The sequence below is a fragment of the Sceloporus undulatus genome, chromosome 8 (genome assembly GCF_019175285.1).
Source record: "Sceloporus undulatus isolate JIND9_A2432 ecotype Alabama chromosome 8, SceUnd_v1.1, whole genome shotgun sequence".
NCBI lineage: Eukaryota > Metazoa > Chordata > Lepidosauria > Squamata > Phrynosomatidae > Sceloporus > Sceloporus undulatus.
The window spans coordinates 31,840,823-31,861,245 of NC_056529.1; the positions used below are offsets into that span (position 1 = coordinate 31,840,823).

Sequence of the window (20,423 nt, forward strand, 5' to 3'; positions counted from 1 at the left end):
CCATGACAGATGACCATCCGGCCTCTGTTTAAAGACCTCCCAAGAAGGAGACCCCACTACTCTCTGAGGCAGCATATTCCTCTGTTGAAACCTTTTGGAAGCTCTTCCTAATGTTAATAATAATAATAATACATTTTTATTTATATTCTGCCTCTGCACCAGGATTGAGGCAGCTTGCAAAGCAAAAAAAATAAGTATACCTCCAATACAAAACAATCCCAAATATTATTCCCTCCCTCCCTTAAACTTATAAAATCACCACACAATAATAATAATAATAATAATAATAATAACAACAACAACAACAACAACAGTTAAAAACGCCTCTTTTCTTTTAGTTTGCATCCATTGCTCCACTGTGTCCTGTTCTCTGGAGCAGCAGGAAACAAGCTTGCTCCCTCCTCAGCATGACACCCCTCTAAATATATTTAACCAGGGCTATCATTTTATTATACCATTAATCAATAGCCATGCAAAATATTGCATTACAAATAATCTTTGCAACAGTGTAAGTCTTGCAATACAATAAAAAGGAGCCTCCAATGGAATTCCAAACACGGCCGATAGGTGGCGCTGTTTCTCTACACTATACAGTCTTTGTCCTTCAGCGCGACGTCGCTTTCGCCCTCCAGCCACTAGGTGCCGCTGTGGCGTAACAGCCCAACTCAGAACGGGAGGCGCGGAGGCCGGAAACCGGAACCGGAAGTGGACCCGGCGGGAGGACGGAGAAGCCGCTGCTGTGCTGAACGTGGGGATCTGTGAGGAGGCTCCAGCAGCCATGAGGCGAGACGTCCGCATCCTCCTTCTGGGGGAGGGTAAGGAGGAGGAGAAATGCCTGGGTATTGCAATTCCCAGAATGCACCACTGGATGGGGGATTCTGGGATTTGTTGTTCAGGAGGTGCCTGGAAAGGGGAGGCAACAGACCAGGGAGTAAGGGCAGGGAGGTACCAGTAAGTCACTTTCTGTGGGCTTCTTTGTATGTTTGGGGGGACTGCAATTCCCAGAATCCACCACCCAGTGTCCTGGTTGACTGGGGGATTCTGGGACATGGACTGCCTGGAAAGAGGAGGAAACAGACCCTGGAATGAGGGGAGGGAGGTTTCAGACCTCCAGAAAAATTAATGTTGGAGGGACTTTGTTTGTGTGGGGACTACCATTCCCAGAACCCCCATTTGCCATGGAGGATTCTGGGAGTCGTTGTTCAAAGATTGCAGGGCAGGAAGGGGCCATGGAAAGTGCCATCAACTTTCAGGCATGGAAGTGAAGGGTACAGGATAGGTCCAGAGCTTCAGAAACTAGGTACTTTTTTGTGGTGACTACAATTCCCAGAATCCTCTATGGCTTGGGGATTCTGGGAGTTGTTGCTGGGTGAATGTGGGGCAGGAAGGTTCTATGGAAAGCCCTTCTTTCGGGTCTGGAGGAGGAGGACGCAGGCCATGGGGCTATTAGAGTGACTTTTGGGGGAGACTGTAGTTCCCAGAATCCCCATACCAGGGGATTCTGGTAACTGTCGCTCAATTAATCTTGGACAGGAAGCACCCATTGAAAGCCCTCCTTTCAGGCATGGAGGGAGAGGACGCAGGCCTTAGGGCTACTAGGGCTACATTTGGGGGACTTTGTATTGGAATGCCAACTCCCAGAATCCCCAAGTCAGGTCTTAGGGTCCCCATAAGTTGGGAATGACTTGAAGGCACACCAGAACAACAACAATAGATGCCCCAAAGAGCTCCTTTGGCTACGAAATTGGTAGGACTGGCAACCCAGCTAAAAGTGTGTCTTTGGAGGGTCACGAGGGGTTTGCTGCTGCTATTGTGGTTCAGCTGAGCCCTGATGGTCAGTGGTTTAACTTTTTGATTCATTCATTCATGGCAAACAGCTTTTGAAAGACCATTCAGTTTCAGGAATGATCTGCTGTGTTTTGTGTGGATGTGTGAGACAGCAAGAGATGGAGGAAGATGCCTTATGGATCATAGAATTATAGAGACCCCAAGGGCCCTGATCCAGTCCAACCCCATTCAGCCATGCAGGAACTCTCAATCAAAGCATCCCCGACAGATGCCCTTCCAGCCTCTGTTTAAAGACCTCTAAAGAAGGAGACTCCACCAGACCCAGCTGATTCCACTGTCAAACAGCTTTTAACTGTCAGGAAGTTCCTCCTAATGTTGACCTGGAATCTCTTTTCCTGGAGCTTGCATCCATTGCTCTGGGTCCTGTTCTCTGGAGCAGCAGGAAACAAGTTTGCTCCCTCCTCCATATGACATCCTTTCAAGTATTTAAACAGGGCTGTCATATCACCTCTTAACCTTCTTTTCTCCAGGCTAAACATCCCCAGCTCCCTAAGTCGTTCCTCATACGGCTTCATGGTTTCCAGACCCTTCACCATTTTAGTCTCCCTCCTTTGGACACATGGCTCCAGTTTCTCAATGTCCTTTTTGAATTGTGTTTTGACAGAACTGGACACAGCATTATTCCAGGTGGGGCCTGACCAAAGCAGAATAGAGGGGCACTATTACTTCCCTTGATCTAGACACTATGCTTCTTTCCTCCCCAAGTATAGAACTGTATGGAAAGCCAGCATGACGTAGTTAGTGGTTTGACTGTTGGACCGGGAAACTGGAGTTTGATTCCCAACTCAGCCATGAAGCCCACTGGGTGACTTTGGGAAAATCACAACTTTCAGCTTCAGGGGAAAGCATTGTCAAACCTCCTCTGAACAAATCATATATAACACATGTTAAATGTTCAAATACTGTTGTTATCTATCATTCAGCTGTATTCTGAAATGCTGTAGTTCAGTGAACAAGTGTGTGGTTTTTCTGTGTTGGCCTTTCTCCAGGCAAGGTCTTGATGGAAGCTATTGCCTGTTCTCACTCATTGTAATAAGATCTCTTCTATGGAATCTGAAAGCCTCATTGAACTGGACTGAATACACTCAAAGGTTTTCTAGTTGGTGAAGTTGACAGTCTTTATGAACTCTGTATGAAGTTGAACCTTCAGCCAGAGAAAAAACTGACCTGCCACCAGCTCTCAGCTTACGGGGGATTTGTCTGTCGCAGAGCAGAATTATATCTAAAATTAGGCATGTCTTTCCAAAGGCCAAAACCCTTTGACCAGGAGGGCTTCCCTCTGGCTTGCCCTCTGATGGGAAGAGAGGCTGAATTAGCTCCCTTCCTTATGACATACAGTGAGCCTTTGGTATCTGTTGGGCCCCCCATGGATACCAACATCTGTAGATGCTGAAGTCTCATTAAATCCAATGGCGTAGTAAAACTGTGTCCCTTATATAAATTGGCAAAATCAGGGTTTGCTTTTTGGAATTAATATATTTTTTAAATTCTTGCAAGCTGTGGATGCTTGAATCCATGGCTAAAAAAATCCACGGATGTGGACAGCTGACTGTAGTGAGTGGAAGAATTGCCAGATCCCTATTCATGGCTTGGAACAGAATTGGGGAATATGTGACCCACCAGATGGTACTGGCCTACAGTTCCTGCCATCCCTCTCCTTTGGTTTTCCTGTGTGCAAAGGGATCTTGCATCACCTTTGAGACTAGCTGGAAGGTGGTGGTGGCATGAGTCTAAACTTGAGTATATTTCCTCAGATGCATTTGGTGGAGTGGAAAACCCATGGACAGAGCAGTCTTTGTGTGAGAATGTCCATAGGAATGCAGAACCTTGGAGGTGTGGAAATGCAGTGATAGTGTGGACTTTCCATCTTGGACCTCAGGACAGTGGTCTTTGAACAAAAAGGCCACAAAGAAAGATTAGAAAGAAATGGCAGAATTGGAATATATAAACACTGCTGTCCATCAGCAGTGGTTGGACAGAAACAATGGTTTCCTGGCATGCTGCACACACTGTAGCGCAAGCTAACCCTCCAGTCTCATGGAGGCTCTCTTGGCCAGTTCATATGTTCTTTTTGGCTCCTACATTGCATTCTAATATTCATGTGGTTATCTATTAACCTTGGCTTTAGGCAACATCTTTACTTTGCCCCCCAATGACCAGACCATTATTAAAACTTGAACTTGTCACCTCTGAAACGTGGACATCCAAGCTCAGAGTTGAGCCTAGGAGATTTCAGGTGGGGTGTAACCCCTTCCAGCTCAGGCAAAGTCCCTATTCCCTCATCTGCCTCTCAACTGACCAAGCAAATACATGTTTTGTGTATCAAGTATATAGCTTGTAAGCTCCCCTCATTGAAAAGAGCTGGTGATAGAAAATACTCTTCTTTGCTCAAGGTTGCAAAGAGCAGCTGCCAGACAGAATAAGAAATATTAGTTTGAATGGAAAACAGGTATAAGGGAGTTTCTCTCCTGTCTTTCAGTGGCCATGCATATTTGACTGAAATGTATTTTTTGGGCTGTCCAGCTTAGTCTTTTAAGAAATATTGTGTTTGCCTTTATCACACGCTGGCAGCCAGGAAGAAAAGCACTTGTCTCTGGAAAGCCTGGTCTGTCTGGAGAAGATGGTAATAATAGCTTTCTGTGAGGTACTATTCCCCCCCCCCCCCAAAAAAAAACCCTTGTGTTTCTATGTGACCATCTGCACGCACAACTTGAATGTTCCCATCCTTGTCTATGCCTTCCTTCCTTGCTGATCCTCAGGATTTTTGCAGTTGGCTCATTTTTGGAGAGGAGGCCTCAGGCGTTGGGACAGCCATTCTGTCTGTCTGCTCAGCTTCTTATTTGCACGTAACCCAATGTTCCTCCAGAGAGTCATGCAAATATGTCTTTGCCCCAGAATCTCTCCTGCCTTTATGGAACTGAAGGAGACCAAAGGGACGATTCTTTTCTCAATTTAAAAGAGCTGGTCTCTCTAGCCCATCTCATTTTGGAAGTGCTGTGGGCCCTGCCCCTAAAACCTGTCCTTGTGGTAATGACGTGAAAGATGAGTAGGGACTAGAGTGGAAGTACAAGTGGATTCACATGTTTGTAGTTCCCAGTGCACAACTTGTGAACTGATGTCTGGTCTACAGTTCATCTTTCGTTTGGTTGGGAGTTTAATGGAGTTCCTAGCTGTGACGATAAGCTTTAAAGCAAGGTGAGAAACTCTAGATCCTCCAAGTTTGGACTACAGTACCTGTACACCTTTATCTTGCTGGCTAGGGCTTCAAAGAATAGGAATCCAAATCATGCGTGGTCCAGAAGTTCTCCAAAGTATGAGTGGTATCTGATGAGATCCTGTGCCTTATCTTAATGGAGATATTGGCCCCATCAGACAGACCAAATAAAGCTGCTTCGGGTCACTTTGAAGTATGCTGTTTAAATGCTGCATGAGTTCAAAGAGGCCGGAGCTGTGCCAAAGCCACGCTCCGTCCTAAGGACTGGAGCGCAGCTTTGGCACAGATTCCAGACTCTTAGGATGCAGCTCATTTAAACAGCATACCTCCAAAGTGACCCGAAGCAGCTTTTATTTTGGCAGTCTGTATGGGGCCACTGTGTGATTTTACTAATCCTCTGCTGAGCTCCTTTCTTTCTACTGTTTATTATTTACTTCATTAATTTCTTGGGAATGTGAATGTCTGGTTCCATGGAATCACATGGAACACCGTAATATTCAGAGCCCGATAAAACACGGCCAGACACCCTGTGAAGTCATCCTTGCAAACAACAGAAAAATCAGTGTATCAGCACCAAAAGTGAAGGGAAAAATCCACCCATTATCCCAGTTTCAAGTTCTAATATATTCATCAGTTCTCAAGCCAGTAGATTATTACATTACATTCTCAAGCCAGTACATTATTAAAAGCCAGTTGTGTGCTTCCCCTGCAGGGCAGAAATGAGGAATGTGTGGACGTCCAGAAATGGATTCCTATCTGACAAGAGCAGAATTACACAATGCAAAGAACTACGAAAAGCTTGTTTGATGTGCATTATTTAGAGCTTGAACTGAATTTGTTAGGACTTGCAAGAATGAGCAACCTAGTGCTCTTCAGGTGTTTTGGGATGACAAACTGCACTATTTCAACAGCCAAGGAGTGTATGAATTATTGTCCCAAGCGTCGAGGGCACACGCTTGGCTACTCTGTGCTTGTGAATTCAGACATCCTTTATACCAAAATGCTCTAGCATTTCTGATAGTTATGGTTTTCTAATAGTAATACTTTCGCCTGAGGTTCATTTTGTACTATTATTGTTACTATTTGTAAGTATCGAATCTCCCACTGATGGAACTGTCTCCTGTGAATTAATCTGGTTTGTCATCCCACCTTCTCCTTATGAGTTAAGGTTTTCTCTGTAAAATGAGAATCATGAAACTGACATACAAAATGGCATGGAGCTTTGATCCGTATTGACTTAATTTGCCCTTTTAAAACATCCTCAAACCTCCCAGATTGTATGTAGAAAATGAAGGGGGAAAGTGGAGAATCTCATTCCCCTTTTTATTTCAGCAAGGGCTGTTTTGCATCACTGTGTTGTTCTGAGTCCTTCAAGAGAGGGAAAAAGTGGGGTATAAAGCAAAGTTTATACCCACCATCCATTAGCATGCATCTTGCTCACCACTCCTCCCTTCTCTTCCTAAATTAACCATGCCTCAGAAGAGCAGTGTTAGTTGTTCCACCAGCTCTTCGGGAATCTGTTAATACAGTTTAAAAACAAACTGTATTTTTCCTAAGATGCTGGCTGCAGACAACCTATTTCAAATATTCATAACCTTTAAAAAAAAGAAACCAAACACAAGGCCAAATGCCTTCTCTTCACTAGGAGAGCTATTGCTATTCCAAATTCGGGCCTGAGGCACCTTTGTATTATTAATTATCTGATTCACTAAAGTCCATGTGTATTAAGAAGCAATGTATGGGGGCACTTGTGGATTACATTCTCAACAAAGAAGCTTTACTCTCGTGGTTTTTCCCGCCTCACTGCTTTGCTCGGAAAGTCTGTTTCATTTTGGGAAAGAGGTGAAGAAAGTGACCAACATCCCAACACTTGTGTCACACTCATAGTACTACTTGGCTCTCCTTAGGAATGCCTGGGAGTGTTTCGCCTGCTTTTCAGCATGTAGTTTGATGCAAACCCCAGCTGACCCAGACAATTTAACTGCCAGCCATGCACTGCCCTTTGCAGATTTTCTTTTTTAATTCCTGCTTTTTCTTAAAGGTAGATTGTGTTCTTCAACTTTGACTTTTTCTTCTCTCTCCAAGCTTCCACAAGTTTTCCTTTTTCCTTTTGGTCCCTTTCACTGTGCAGTTACACAGCAATTCACTGCCCTTTAAATGTTATGCATTTATCCCACAGAATATTGGCGATTTATGCTTTGGGGAGCAGTGCTACAACTCTTTGGCAGGAAATTCTAAATCCCTCACCAAGCTACTAATCCCAAAACTTCCATAGGATGAACTATTGCAGTTACAATGAAATTGCGTGCTACATTTGTGTAGTTGTTATGAAACTCTGTCCTCCTCTGTCCTTTTGTTCATATCCTGTCACCACTAGTTAGCATTGCCGATGAGAAAAGATATCTGTAGTATGGCTATAGTCTATGAGAGAGATCCTCTACTGATCAAGGGGGAAAGATGCTAAATCGGGCAAAGACGTCTCAAGTTCAAATTTCTTTGCTGTTGTTGTGTGCCTTCAGGTAGCTTCCATTTATATGTGACCCTAAGAAGACGTAATGACAGGATTTTTCTGGTAAGATTGGTTCAGAGGGCATTTGCTGAGAACGTCTGCGAGATGTGGTTTGCCCCAAGGTCCCACCCATTGGGTTTCAGGGCTGAGTGAGAATTGAACCCTGATCTCCTGAAGCCTTAGCCCAGCACTCAAAACCACCACACAAGCTGGCCCTCGTTCCTGTACATGCATAAAGATCATGGACGGCCTTGAGCAAGAACAAACTCCTGTGCGGGGTGCACTGTAATATTAAAATGTTAGTTACCTGGTACACATCTCTCCTTATCTAAGCATAGCTTGTGATAATCTTGTTCTCTTCTTTCTTTCTGTGTCTCACAGCCCAGGTGGGAAAACCTCGTGATCATGCCTGGTGGCGAAGAATTCCCTGAAGAGGTGAGTGGATGGTGGCTCTTGCCATGAGCGCATCAGTTGAGATCTGCAACTGTAAACATGTGACTGATATTTTCTAATTAAGATACAAATTTTCCTACCATCAACCCTCCATGTTTATCTCAATCTCTCTGCTCCTTGCGCCAAATCCACAAATTCCCTTGCCAGACGCTCCCGTGCCTACCAAACAGAACCCATCCATTGGTGTGTCCTGGAGAAGTCCACTCCTACAAATTAGGCTGCAGTTTGACACCGCTTTAACTGCCATTGCTCAGTGCAATGGTATCCTGGGATTTTTAATTTGTGAGACTAACCAAAAAGTGGTGTCACACACAGTGCAGAAGCAGCCTAAGTCCCCTTTACTATCTTGCGTAGTATCAGGAGCTCAGGTATTCAGGCTTCCACATGCAGACTTCTAGTTTTGGAGGTGTGGGGTGCTTCTGACAGAAGCAGAAATTCTCCAGGTGGATAGTATCATAGAGCAGCCATCTGGGCAAAGATGACACATCTGAACATCCCTCTTCCGTTCAGGTGCTCACAACCTTTCAGGGACTTCCTGGCAATTTTTACAATATGTCATGGCTAAATGAAATGAAACCTTTTCCAAAGCCTGTCAGAGGTTTTGTAGTACATCTCCCATTGTGTCTTAATCCATCCCGCAGAGCATTGGCTGGGACTGATAGAAGATGTAGACCAGAACATCTGGAGTGGACCAGTTTAGGGAAAGCTGGCTGTGGAACTTCTGTGGTGAAGTGGGTATTTATGAATGCTGATAGCAATTAGGGGATAGTTATTAGTCCAGACCTTGGGAAATTTACCTTTTTATGCACTGCTAGTGGGGAGAGGGTACTGTAGTCCAAAAAAGTAAAAATGTCAAGCTCTCCTCCTCTCTTGCTCTCCTGTTTATTAGATTTGCAGGAGCATTTGACTGCTGGTTACCATTGGAAACCTGATGCTGGGTTAGATGGACTTTCAGCCTGATTCTCTGCTTTTCCATTGTGCTCCAGCTGCTTTCTGTCTTTCCTAATACCATGGCTGTGCCCATGAGGTTCTTCCGGAGTAGCTGCTACATTCTGTGTATCTGTGTAAGACTTTTAGCCAGTGGCCATCTGTTCCTGTGGTTTCAGCCATAGCTATTCCTGCCATTTGCCTGAGAGCATCAGCAGTTGGCCAAATACCTCCCCCATCCCTTCACATACACACACATGTCCCAAGATGCTGGAAAATGTGGCTTTAATTCCCTTGAAGGGCTGTATTTCCCCTCTGCCTGCTTGTTCCTTGTTCCAAAGTTGGAGCCCTTTATCTGCACAAGCAGATGGTGTCACAGCCTGTCCCCCAAGTTGACCCCCGTGACCCATGCACGGTCAGTGTAGTAAGTCCCCTAATCAGGCGCTGGGATCATTCTAAGTACCTTTCCCTGCTTTGGGCCCAGGCAAGCAGCTTAATGTTTTCTGTCCCTCCTCACATCCCCCCAGCTCTCTACTAGTACACTCACAGTGGTCAGTGAACCAGGTCATGATTTTCAGAGACTTAGGAGACTGCAAGCGGTTGAGAGGGGATCAACAGGCCAGAAGGGCTCCAGCAGAATGTCATATGGATGGCAGGCATTGCATTTCACACTTTTGTCCTTGTATTCAAGGAACATGCAATTAGGAGTTGACTCTGTGACTCTGCTTTCATTCAGCTTACACATACAGAAGAGATTCTGCCTCTAGAGTCTGTGGGGCAATTGGGGTGTCCCCTTGATGAGACCTGGAGACCTGTGTATACTCCCTAGTGTTGCTCAGGCCCATCAGGGTCAGCAGATGAAAATCAGTCCATGAGGCAGGGCAATGGGAGATGGGAAGCCAGATCCTGGCAGCTACCCTGCTGAACAACTAGCCTTTTTGCTTCCATCAGCCATTTCCATTCTATATAACCATCTTATGAATAACTCTTTAACTTTAAGAACTGATATCTGAATTCAATTCCCCCATAACCCAATCCCTTTTTCTTTTTGTTCAAACCTTAAGGTTGTAGACTCACTGGCAAGGATTGTGGTGGTGGTGGTGTTCTCTTTCACCAATTTACTGTGATCCCAACCCAAGGTTTTCTTTTCAAGATATATTCAGAGGAGGCTTGCTATTGCCTTACTCTTAGGCTGAGAGAGCGTGACTTGCCCAAGCTTACCAGCTGGCTGAATCCATCCATAGCTGAATGGATATTTGAACCTAAGTCTCCTGGAGTCAAACCACTACACCATATTGGCTTTCACTGACAGAGATTACTTTCTTTTATTAATTGTATATAAGCCACTCTGGCTTCTGCTGTTCTACTTTTAAAAGCAGCAGAAAGATGCTTTAAATCAATACGGGGCGCAGTGTTATCAGTACGCTGATGACACCCAAATAGTCTTCTCTGTGTCCCCGACTGATGCAGTGACTAGGGATGGCATCTCTCTGCTCAACGCCTGCTTGGAGTCAGTAATGGGCTGGATGAGGGAAAACAGACTCAGCCTGAATCCAGAGAAAACGGAAGTACTGGTGATAGGGTCCCCTGGTCCAGGGATGGAAATTTTTCCACCCGTCCTGAACGAGGTCACGCTCCCTGTAAAGGACACTGTTCGTAGTCTGGGGGTGCTTCTGGACTCGTCGCTCCACCTAACCTCTCAGGTGGATGCGACAGTCAGAGGCGCCTGTTATCAGCTTCGGCTGATACGCCAGCTGCGACCCTACCTGGGCCGGGGGGACCTTGAAACAGTGGTACATGCACTGGTAACCTCTCGACTCGATTTCTGTAATGCGCTCTACATGGGGCAACCCTTGTACCAATCTCGGAAGCTTCAATTGGTTCAGAACATGGCAGCTAGACTGGTTACGGGTACCTCCAGAGCCAGTCATATAACACCGGTACTGGAGGACCTACACTGGCTGCCAATTGGCTTCCGGACGCAATACAAGGTGTTGGTTATAACCTATAAAGCTCTAAATGGCTTGGGCCCAGGGTACTTGGAGGACCGCCTCTCCCCATACAATCCGCCCCGCACTCTCCGGTCGGGTGGGAAACAGCTTTTGAGAGTTCCTGACACGAGATATGTGATGTCTGCACATAGGGCTTTTTCTGCTTCGGCCCCGCAGGCTTGGAACTCTCTCCCTTTTGAGCTCCGCTCAGCCCCCTCCCTAGAGTCTTTTAGAAAAAACCTAAAGACTCATTTTTTCCGCCTTGCTTTCCCCCATGTCCCTTAATTCCACTCTTCTCCTTTATGCTGTTGTAATTGTAATGTAATGGATGTCTTTGGGGTTATTGCTGTTATTAGTTTTAATGGTTTTAAAAGTGATTGAATGATGGATATTTTTATTGTTGTATTTTATTGTTTAATGTGGGGGGATTTCTCTTATTGGATTTGCTGTATCATATTTTAACTGATTGTAAACCGCTGTGATCATTGGAATAGCGGTATACAAATAAAGATTCATTCATTCATTCAATATATAATTGCACAAAATGCATCATTCTCATAATTTTTGGCAGCCTTTTTATTGCTAACCCTTGGCTCTCCTTATATTCTCTAATAGCTATTTGTCCCACATCTTCACCACTTGAAGTATACTTCCCACACCACCCCTCCGTGTACCTGTTTCCTTATTGTGAGAATGATCTTCTCTCTGTTCCACCCCTCCAGGTGCCGCCTCGTGCAGAAGAAATCACCATCCCAGCAGATGTCACCCCTGAGAAGGTTCCCACCCACATTGTGGACTATTCAGGTAGGTGTTACAGTTGCCCTGGTTTCATTTTAGTTCTTTTTTTTCTACCCAAGTGATATTTACCAGATCTTCCTGTATATAGACAGTGAACAAATGACATTGAAGGCTTAACACAGCATCCATTTGAGCTGGTATAATATGGGCAGCTTTTCAAACAGTTCAAGATATATTTTAAAAATGACATATCACAGAAGCTGAAATCTGAATTCTGCCATCTTGGTCTACCTTTTCATTCATGCTACATAATGTGTAGATAGATTTTCTTGATACTTCTGAGACTTTCTTACCTGTAGAAGATTGGAAGAGATTTAACAAAACATGAAGCTCTTTGAAAGTTGCTGTATCATAGTTACTATACAACGCTAGTCCCTTTATTTTTCATATCTTACCCTTTCTCCTCCAAAAAGCTGAAGAGACCAGAGTGGTCTCCTGTCTTACCTTCTTTTTAAACTTAATCTTCCCTGTGAGGTATAGAAATGGTAACTGGCCCAAGGCCAGCCAGTGAGCTTTATGGCTTAGAGAGGATTTGGAACTCAGGTCTCCCTGATTTAATCCAATGCTGACTACAACACAACACAGTCTCTCAAGAACCAAAGCTGGATGATGGAAGTCCGCAGTTACGTACCAGTACAGCCACAATGCTAATGGGTGGCTTTAGTATGAGTGCCCCTTAATAGTTTGGCCTCTGTCAGGTGCCAGGATGTCGTTTCCTCTTGCTTCTGTAATCCAAAAATAACCTTGTTTCTGCAATTCCCTGTGTTTCCATACATTCCCCTGGCTTGTAAGATGACTGTACTTTGACAGGATAGCTGAAACATGTTGCATACTTGAGTGTATTTTATAAATACAATGAATTCTTCTTCACTCATCTTTATTACTAATACTGCTTTCTTCCTTGTCATGCCATGAAACAGAACATCCTACCGCTTAAGCATCCCCAGTGGACAATTTCCTTATCTTGTCTTGGTGATCTTTGAAGAAGGAGATTTCCCAATCTACTTAAGCAGCTTACTCCACTGGGAAAATGCTCTTGCAATTACAAAAGTTTTGCTTACACTTTAAGTCTACCCTTTATAACTTACAAAGACATTGATGATTGTTCTAAACAGTGAGGAGGCAGGTTTGGGGGCTGGGGCAGATCTCCTTACATTCAGTACAAACTGCACCATTCTGATTTCTGAAATGTAAATCAAGGTGAGAAAGAGTAGTCTTTTCCCCAAACTGTGTAGATTCTGCAGTGAGTGAGCCTAGATTTGAACTCAGGTTTCCCATGCCTTGGATCACATAAATCATGAATGCTGTTTGTATATCCCTGTGAGCAGTTTTTTGTGTTTTATGAGGGACCAGGCTGCCAAAATGTACAAACCTTTTCTTCCCCTTTTAGAGTCAGAGCAGACAGAAGAGGAACTACAAGAGGAGATTGCCAAGGTGAGCAAGAAAAGCATGGGGGTGCTGTTTTCACACAGCTCCTACATCCCCCTGGGCCTATTATGCCCCCCTCCCTCACACACATGCTGAGTTCTGAATTTTGCTCTAAAAGCTCAGCTGGAACAGCGGACCACTCTCCGAGAGAGGGCCATCTTCGGATTAGCATTATCAGTTTTGTTAAAAGTTTCTATAATCCTTTGCTTGCTTGTAAGCCACTATATGTGGCTTAACTTAGTGGGCTAAATCAGACCCCAGCAAAGAGGAAAGGGGGAAGGGTGTTGTGTATTACTGTTGAGGGACTCACAATGCACCTAGAATGTCTACTTCCTTTACATTCATTGGGAGGAGCATGGCGTCTTCTTATCTGCTGTCTGGAGCAGAGCTTGGAAAATGATCTCCTGGCTAGAAAAGCCATTGGTCATGTAGACTTGGATATTCTGAAAATTGGAGTTAAAAAATGCAACATTTCCATGCTCTGCGAGGTACATTGGTCTGTGTGTTGGGTGGGGGGAGAGCAGTAGGCACCAAGGGATGAGGAAGCTGTGTGAAAATCCTTTCACCATTGGATTTTGTACTGAGAAAGGTGGGATATAAATTGATCAAACAAACAAATAAATACATTGGAGGTTGGTGTTCCACTTTGGGCCTCACACTCCATCTTTGGAGCACATGATCAAGCCTGATCCAAAGTGAGCACCATTGGGCCACCTCAGACTTGCCTAACAGTGCTCTGTATTACTCCTTTCAACCATTTGAATTTCTCACAATACTCCTGGAAGGAGGCTTCATCAAGGCTGTTGTGGAATTAATTTGGCCTCTGAACTCAGGCTCCCAATGATGCTCAGAGTGCCAGACCACCATTTCATATATTTTTTTTTGTAAGCAGGACCCAAGGCAGGTTGTGGTGGCTGCTTTAGGATGCCAGGTGGATGCTCACCCTGGACAGGTCTGGTTTTCCCTGTCAAAATGGGTTTGGTTTACGTGCTTGCATTACCTGTCGAGTAATATTCTCTGTAGAGCTGAGATAACCATGTGGACCATATGGAATTACATAACCAGTGTTTATACTAAAGGGGGCTTGTCAGTCCACTTAGCCCAGATATGGGTGATAGGAAGCAAATGGCCCCTGCTTAGCATTTGGATGGGAGACTGCCAACGAATGCCAGGTGCTATATTTCAGAGGAAAGAACTGGCAAAGCTATTTCTGAATATTCCTTTTCTGGGAAAGGTCACCACAAGTTGATAGGTGGCTTGAAAGCACTTACAAATGCTCCCAAGTTCTGCTTAAGCAGATATGTCAAGGATTTCACTTGGTAAGCAGGTGCTCTCCCTGAGAGCAGGAGAGCCTCCTTCACCTCCTTATCCCCAGCGATTGTGTCTACATACGAGGCTTAGCACAGCCTTGCCAAATCCCATCTAAAACCTTGTATGTTTGGGAGATTAAGCGATAAACCCGCTTCCCAAAGGGACGGTGATCCCACCATCTGCTTTGCCGTTGGCACCATCTGAGCTGAAGCGATGGTCGGAACTGAGTAGAGTGCTGAGCGTAGGCAGAGAAACAGGCAGAGGCCCTGCTATAGCCATGGAGGGAGGGGGGGGTCAGATCTTTCCCTTTTTAAAAAAGAGAGGCCTTTTCTTGACCCTCTTTGATCTGAAATTGCAGTCTACTGAGTCAGCTAGTTCATCTAATTAGCAGAATCAAACAGTGAAGATTAATTTGGAGCTTACTGGTTCCTACATGTGGGACCCAGTAACGACTTCTTTCCACTGCGGAGAAGGGGAAGTATGCAAGCCATGGAGCAGCCACTTAGAATAATAATAATAATATAATATTTATTTGTAATATCCGCCCTCTGTGCAAACCAATCCGGGCGGTTTAACAACAGTAAAATAATAAAATATACAATTAAAAACACTTTATCCCTCCCCCCCTTAAGACAGTATTAAATAGTAATAACATATTAAAAAACAATATCAAGGGATAAAACAGCAATAAAACTAAAAACCCTGATATCCTCTGTTGATCTCAACCATCTCTAAGATGTGGCCACGGGAGGAAGGAGGGAACCTGGGAACCTGGGGCGGATGGTTAATCTGGAAAGGCCTCCGGAAGAGATCCGTCTTGTACCAGCTTTTTTAAGCTGTCTAATGATGTTATCTGACGATCTCAGCTGGCAGGTCGTTCCAGAAGTTGGGGGGCAACAGCAGAGAACGCCCTCTGGGAGGTTGCGCAAGCCAGATTTTAGAGGCGGCAGTAAGTGTTCCTCCCAAGGACGAGAGCGCGGGGAGTGACTTTTTACTCACCATATCAGCCAGAAATGGTGGCAGGACTGGAGAGAAAGCCCTCCTCTTGTAGATCTTAACATCTAGAAGGTTTGTATGAAAGACTAAAAAATGAGCACAAAGTACTTGTCCCTGACACTGCAGGGAGACAGCCTGTCCCTCCATCTGATATCTTAGATGGTCTGATGTAACCATTGCAGTACAATTATCCATTTTTTTGTTTCTGTATGTTGCTAAAAGCCTGTATTCCTTTGCCCCTTACAGGCAAATGTGGTCTGCATGGTGTTAGGACGTCACAGAGGAGTCCACCATTGACAAGGTAAATGCTGTCTTTGGTGTGTTGTGTGCCTTCGAGTCATTTCCGACTTATGGTGACTGCATGGCCTTTTGCATGAGCTGCCTCATTCCCCATGACATGGCAAATATGGTGGTGCCATCTCAACTGTCTTCCTCATGACCCATCTGCAGCTGTCTTAAGAGCAGAGGAGACATCTCATTTAAGGATGAATGGAATTTTGAGATCACTTTCAAGAAGATTTTTACCCAAATTCTAAGATATCTCCATAACTGGGGTGGGAAAGGCCTGAGATTTAGAATAAGAAGAAATCCAGACGGACAGATTCATTCACCAGGCCGGAGTTTAAATCTCTGTGTATTTAGCCATGTTGGGTGTTGAATTAAGATTGCCACTTCTTTTTTTCTGGCAGGCCTCTCATCTTTAATGCTGTCGTCTCCAGTCTACCTTTTCATGCTGAGCATGGTGAAACGGTTTAGATTTACCCAGCACAAATACTTAAAGTGTCATTTTCAGCTTCTGCTGACTGGAGATTCCTTCTATTTGAGACATACAGTGTCTGGCGTAAAGACAAAATCAAATGCGGGAGCAAGTGAAACGGAAACTTACCTTGGCTTGTTTTGCTGATCTTCAAGCACCAGTTTCAGATGTGTCGGCTTTCCTCTGGTATCACAGCAATCTGGATGGGCATGGCTTGATTCTGAGTGATTTGGCTTCTCTTTGTCCTGCAGGAGGTCTAGAAAACAAACCTTACAGAGCTGGGTATATTTAGTTTGAGAGAGAAGACTGATGGGCTTGATATCCAATTGATAGAGATTTGATCCATAGATATCAAGTGGGTCCTGTAGATAGAAGGTGGGAGTGAGTTAAACAGGAACAATTGATTCAAATTGAAAGAAAACGATTCCATCTAGGACAAATTCAGCTGTTTCCCTTGGAAGGTTGAACTTGCCTTTGGAGGCGTTGGATGATCATCTTTCAGTCATATTATCTATGATTTCTTGAATGGAGCTTTGTCATGCGGGGGCATGACAAAAATCCTCTCCCAAAACTATGAGTTACGTCACTCGGTCCACAAGCTCTCCCCTAATTTTAACACTATGTGTATTAATTACTTTTTAAATCTGATTATTAATGTAGTTTTAGTACTGGGATGGGGGGTTGGGAAGGGACTAATCTTGATTTTACTGTATTCTTATGTGTTTTTATTACTGTAATCCGCCCAATTCTTTTGTAATTGGGCAGGCTAAATATATTATATATTTATAATATAAGTGCTCAAGTTAATTAATGTTTTGTTTTGTATTTAAGATTCGGACAATGGATTCCAATGGTGAACGGTGGAGCTGAAAAGTGTTCTAGGTACTATAACATCCAATGGAATGGGATATTCTGGCCAAATCTTTATAGATTGCTTACACTGGCATGGCCTCCGGTTTTGCCAGTTTTAAACACTTTTGAAGACTTAGCAGATAGGGTGTCTTGTATAGAAGGTCATTGGAGTCTCCTGGATGAGATCTGTTTCCCCACCTGCTAATTGGTCATGGGGCAAACACAGAGATGTCCAAGTTTCTTGCACACAAAGAATGAAGAAACAGATTTCACCCTTGCTGGAGGACATTGACTTGAGTCCATTTCCAAGATCTATATGTATATGCAAATTCCAAAATGGGGGGGGGGGATGGAATCCAAGACAATTTTGGTCCCAAGCATTTTGAATAAGGGAGACGCAGCCTGTAATTCTGTATAGGAACTATTTCAGTACTTCCATACATCATTATATGAGTCAGTCCTCAGTAGACAAGGCAAATGAAAATGAAATCTTCTGAATTTGTATTCCGTGCCCCTTTTCCCTCTGATTGGAGAGTTTGATTTTCTTGTGGATAGCCTGGCTATAACCACCAGCCAGCATCATGTGCCACTTTTACCATTTCAAATATTATTTGCTCTATTTTAGGATCCCCATCATCCTTGTGGGAAATAATCCGACTTGCAGACTGGAAGCTCTATGGAAACCATCCTGCCCATCATGAACCAGTTCTCAGAGATTGAGACCTGTGTAGAGTTCGAAACTACTTCTGAATTGGGTGGGTGGGTGGGGGGAGCTTCAGTAACCCTCAAAGGCCCTCTCCACTATGCCTCCCAATGTGTTAGGCTTAACACCATGTGTTACCTAGGAAATTTGCTGCCACAGACTTAGGCCACTGGCTACTACTTTTAAAAGGTTGATGAGGAAAGTCTTCTCACAGCTTTAGCCCTGACTGCTAAGTAAAATTTGGAACAGTGATTTTTTTCATTACACTGGCCATTCTTGCTGGGGGATTCTGGGTGTGTTATCCAAAAAGTCACTTTTGACAATCTGACCAGCTACTAAGTGGAACTCCATGTCCAGACACGAGATATGTGTTAGTGATATCAACTGCTGCGGGTAAAAGCTAGAAAAAGTCTTAATAAGGATAGAGAGAGATGTTAGCGTGTGTTTGGAATCCCAGGGGCACCTGGTTTTCTCTCTGTGAGCAGGAAATGAATCATTGTTCTGATCTGGCAAGGGGTGCCCTTTAGGCTTTTATGATACTTCACGTCTGCTGTCTGTGTCCCAATGCCATGTATATCATCTTGAAGCATCCTCCAGCTGTTCAAATGAGTTGGAGTACACATCTTCCCTGTCACCCTCCCACACTGCCACCCCAAGAAAGGTGGAATTGTAATTCTGTGAGACATGGCTGCACTGAGGTGCAAGAGATATTTTGTCCACAGCGACATTACATGTTTACCTTGTCAGGTGATTATTGCTTCTAGTCCAGGGTGGGCAACAACTTTTGGATTGCATTTCACAGCATCCCCTCTGTTCTATGCTGACTAGGACTGATGGGAATATCAAAACAAATCTAAAGGGTCACAGTTCCCCCTGTCTAGTCCAGGCCATCCTCTGTGGCTTGCATGAACATTGTATCTTCAAGCATTCCTTGCACTGTGTGTGCTTTCTTTATCAAGCATCCTGTTGACTCTGTTTCTCAAGTCACCTTCCTCTTTCTGCACCAGTGTTCGGCAAGAAACTTGAAGAATATCTCAGAGCTTTTTATTGGCTCAGAAAGCAGTTCTGCACCCAACGGCTCCTCTGTATGACCAGAGGAGAAACAGGTAGGATTGCTGTCATATCAGAGAGACAAACATTGCATGTATGTACAAAGCAAAACTGTAAGCTAAGAGACGGTGGCTTCTCCATAGCCATCCTATAAATTGGATTTGTATCCACATTTTGAATCCACATTTCCTGCAGTTCCAACCAAAGGATCAAGCCACTCTACGTTGCTCATAGGTCAGAGTGGGCAATTAAATGGATCTGAGGATCCACCAAGCAGGATCCACTATAGGCAATGCCACTTCAAATCGGAAGTGTTTGGTAGCCACCTCGTTTTTTTCTTTCCTCTTTGGCATAACAGAGCATAAGGCACATCTTGTTTTGAATGATAATTGTCTTCATGAGTACAATTATTGTATTCTTTTTGGTAGAATCAAAGATATAGCCATTAGTCTTAGAATCAGTACGTGAGAGATCTTGTAGCACTTTTGAGACTAACTGAAAGAAAGAAATTGGCAGCATGAACTTCATAGACTTCAGTCTACTAAACTACTGAGGAGTTGAGGTGTTTTTTTTAAGGGCAGGATGACAAAGTGCAGCCTCTAGGGCTGGCTGTGGCACCATTGCCCCAAGGTCTAACTTCTTTGTCCCCAAATATCCTTTAGATGATGTGGGGTTATTTTCATCACGCTCCTCCCTGCCAATTGAGCCAAGACTGGTCTTTTTTTTTAAAAGAGGCAATACTTCCCACGCTCCGGTTAAAAGGCTTTCCTGGACCCAGGGAACCTAAAACCATGGTTACCAATGCCCTAAGTGCTCTATAGGCATTTGGGGAAAGATAATAGTTTTTTAGTTGGGTGCAGCCTCCAGTATCTCCTAGGGGCTAAGGCTACCCCCTGGTCTTCCACTGTTGCTACACCTGGGTAAAGGAGTTTGGGATTCTGAATTCCCATCTTGCCCATCTCTGTCCTGGATGGTTTTGCGTGGCTCGAACTATTCGTCGTCTTGCTACTGAATTCAGTGGTAGGATAGATGCTTTGCATGGCTATTTTAAACCTCACACCTTCCCTTTTTTCTCTCTCTACACCACCCCCACAGCTAGACCAGCGTGCACTCGAGCACTCACCGGATTTCAATATGTCTGACCAAGTAACACAAGATCCTAAGTGACGAAGAGCTGAACTATTTCCAGGTGCGTTTCCACCTTAACAACTGGGGGCTGGAATGGGGAAAGGCAGCTGAAAATCAGCCTGATTCCTCAGAATCTCTCTTTGCAATGATGGATCCAGCAGACTTCTGGTATTGGACTGTGCTTCGGTCCTTTTAAAAAGGAACTTTTAGGCCTTAAACACTTGGAGTGAAACTGCACACAACTGCCTCTTAAAGGCTGGGATGAAAGTAGCTTCAGCTTCTGGTGAGTGCTTTGTTTCTTTGTTTTTGGCAAAATGTGTTTTTAAATTTGTAAACAGTGGCTGCTGGAATTTCGGGAGCGTCGTTGAATAAGACTGATGGTGAGGGGCACAATTGGTATTATGTGTCCCTGCATTCTTTTTGTCCCTCACTATCACAATTATGCCATTATTATTATT

At 44.2% G+C, this 20,423-nt stretch overlaps 1 protein-coding gene across 1 annotated transcript in view; it reads left to right on the forward strand.

Annotated features, from left to right (window-relative positions):
* Positions 1–700: 700 nt before the first annotated feature.
* Positions 701–20,423, forward strand: part of RHOT2 (ras homolog family member T2) — a 42,042-nt gene continuing 22,319 nt past the window's right edge. The window contains 15 exon segments of the mRNA XM_042438217.1: positions 701–815; positions 7,953–8,006; positions 11,665–11,746; positions 13,131–13,174; positions 15,722–15,745; positions 15,747–15,796; positions 17,064–17,114; positions 17,710–17,732; positions 17,735–17,816; position 18,557; positions 18,795–18,832; positions 18,834–18,893; positions 19,937–19,963; positions 19,965–19,985; positions 19,987–20,026. Coding sequence (XP_042294151.1) covers positions 7,977–8,006; positions 11,665–11,746; positions 13,131–13,174; positions 15,722–15,745; positions 15,747–15,796; positions 17,064–17,114; positions 17,710–17,732; positions 17,735–17,816; position 18,557; positions 18,795–18,832; positions 18,834–18,893; positions 19,937–19,963; positions 19,965–19,985; positions 19,987–20,026 — 573 coding nt within the window. The 5' untranslated portion in view covers positions 701–815; positions 7,953–7,976.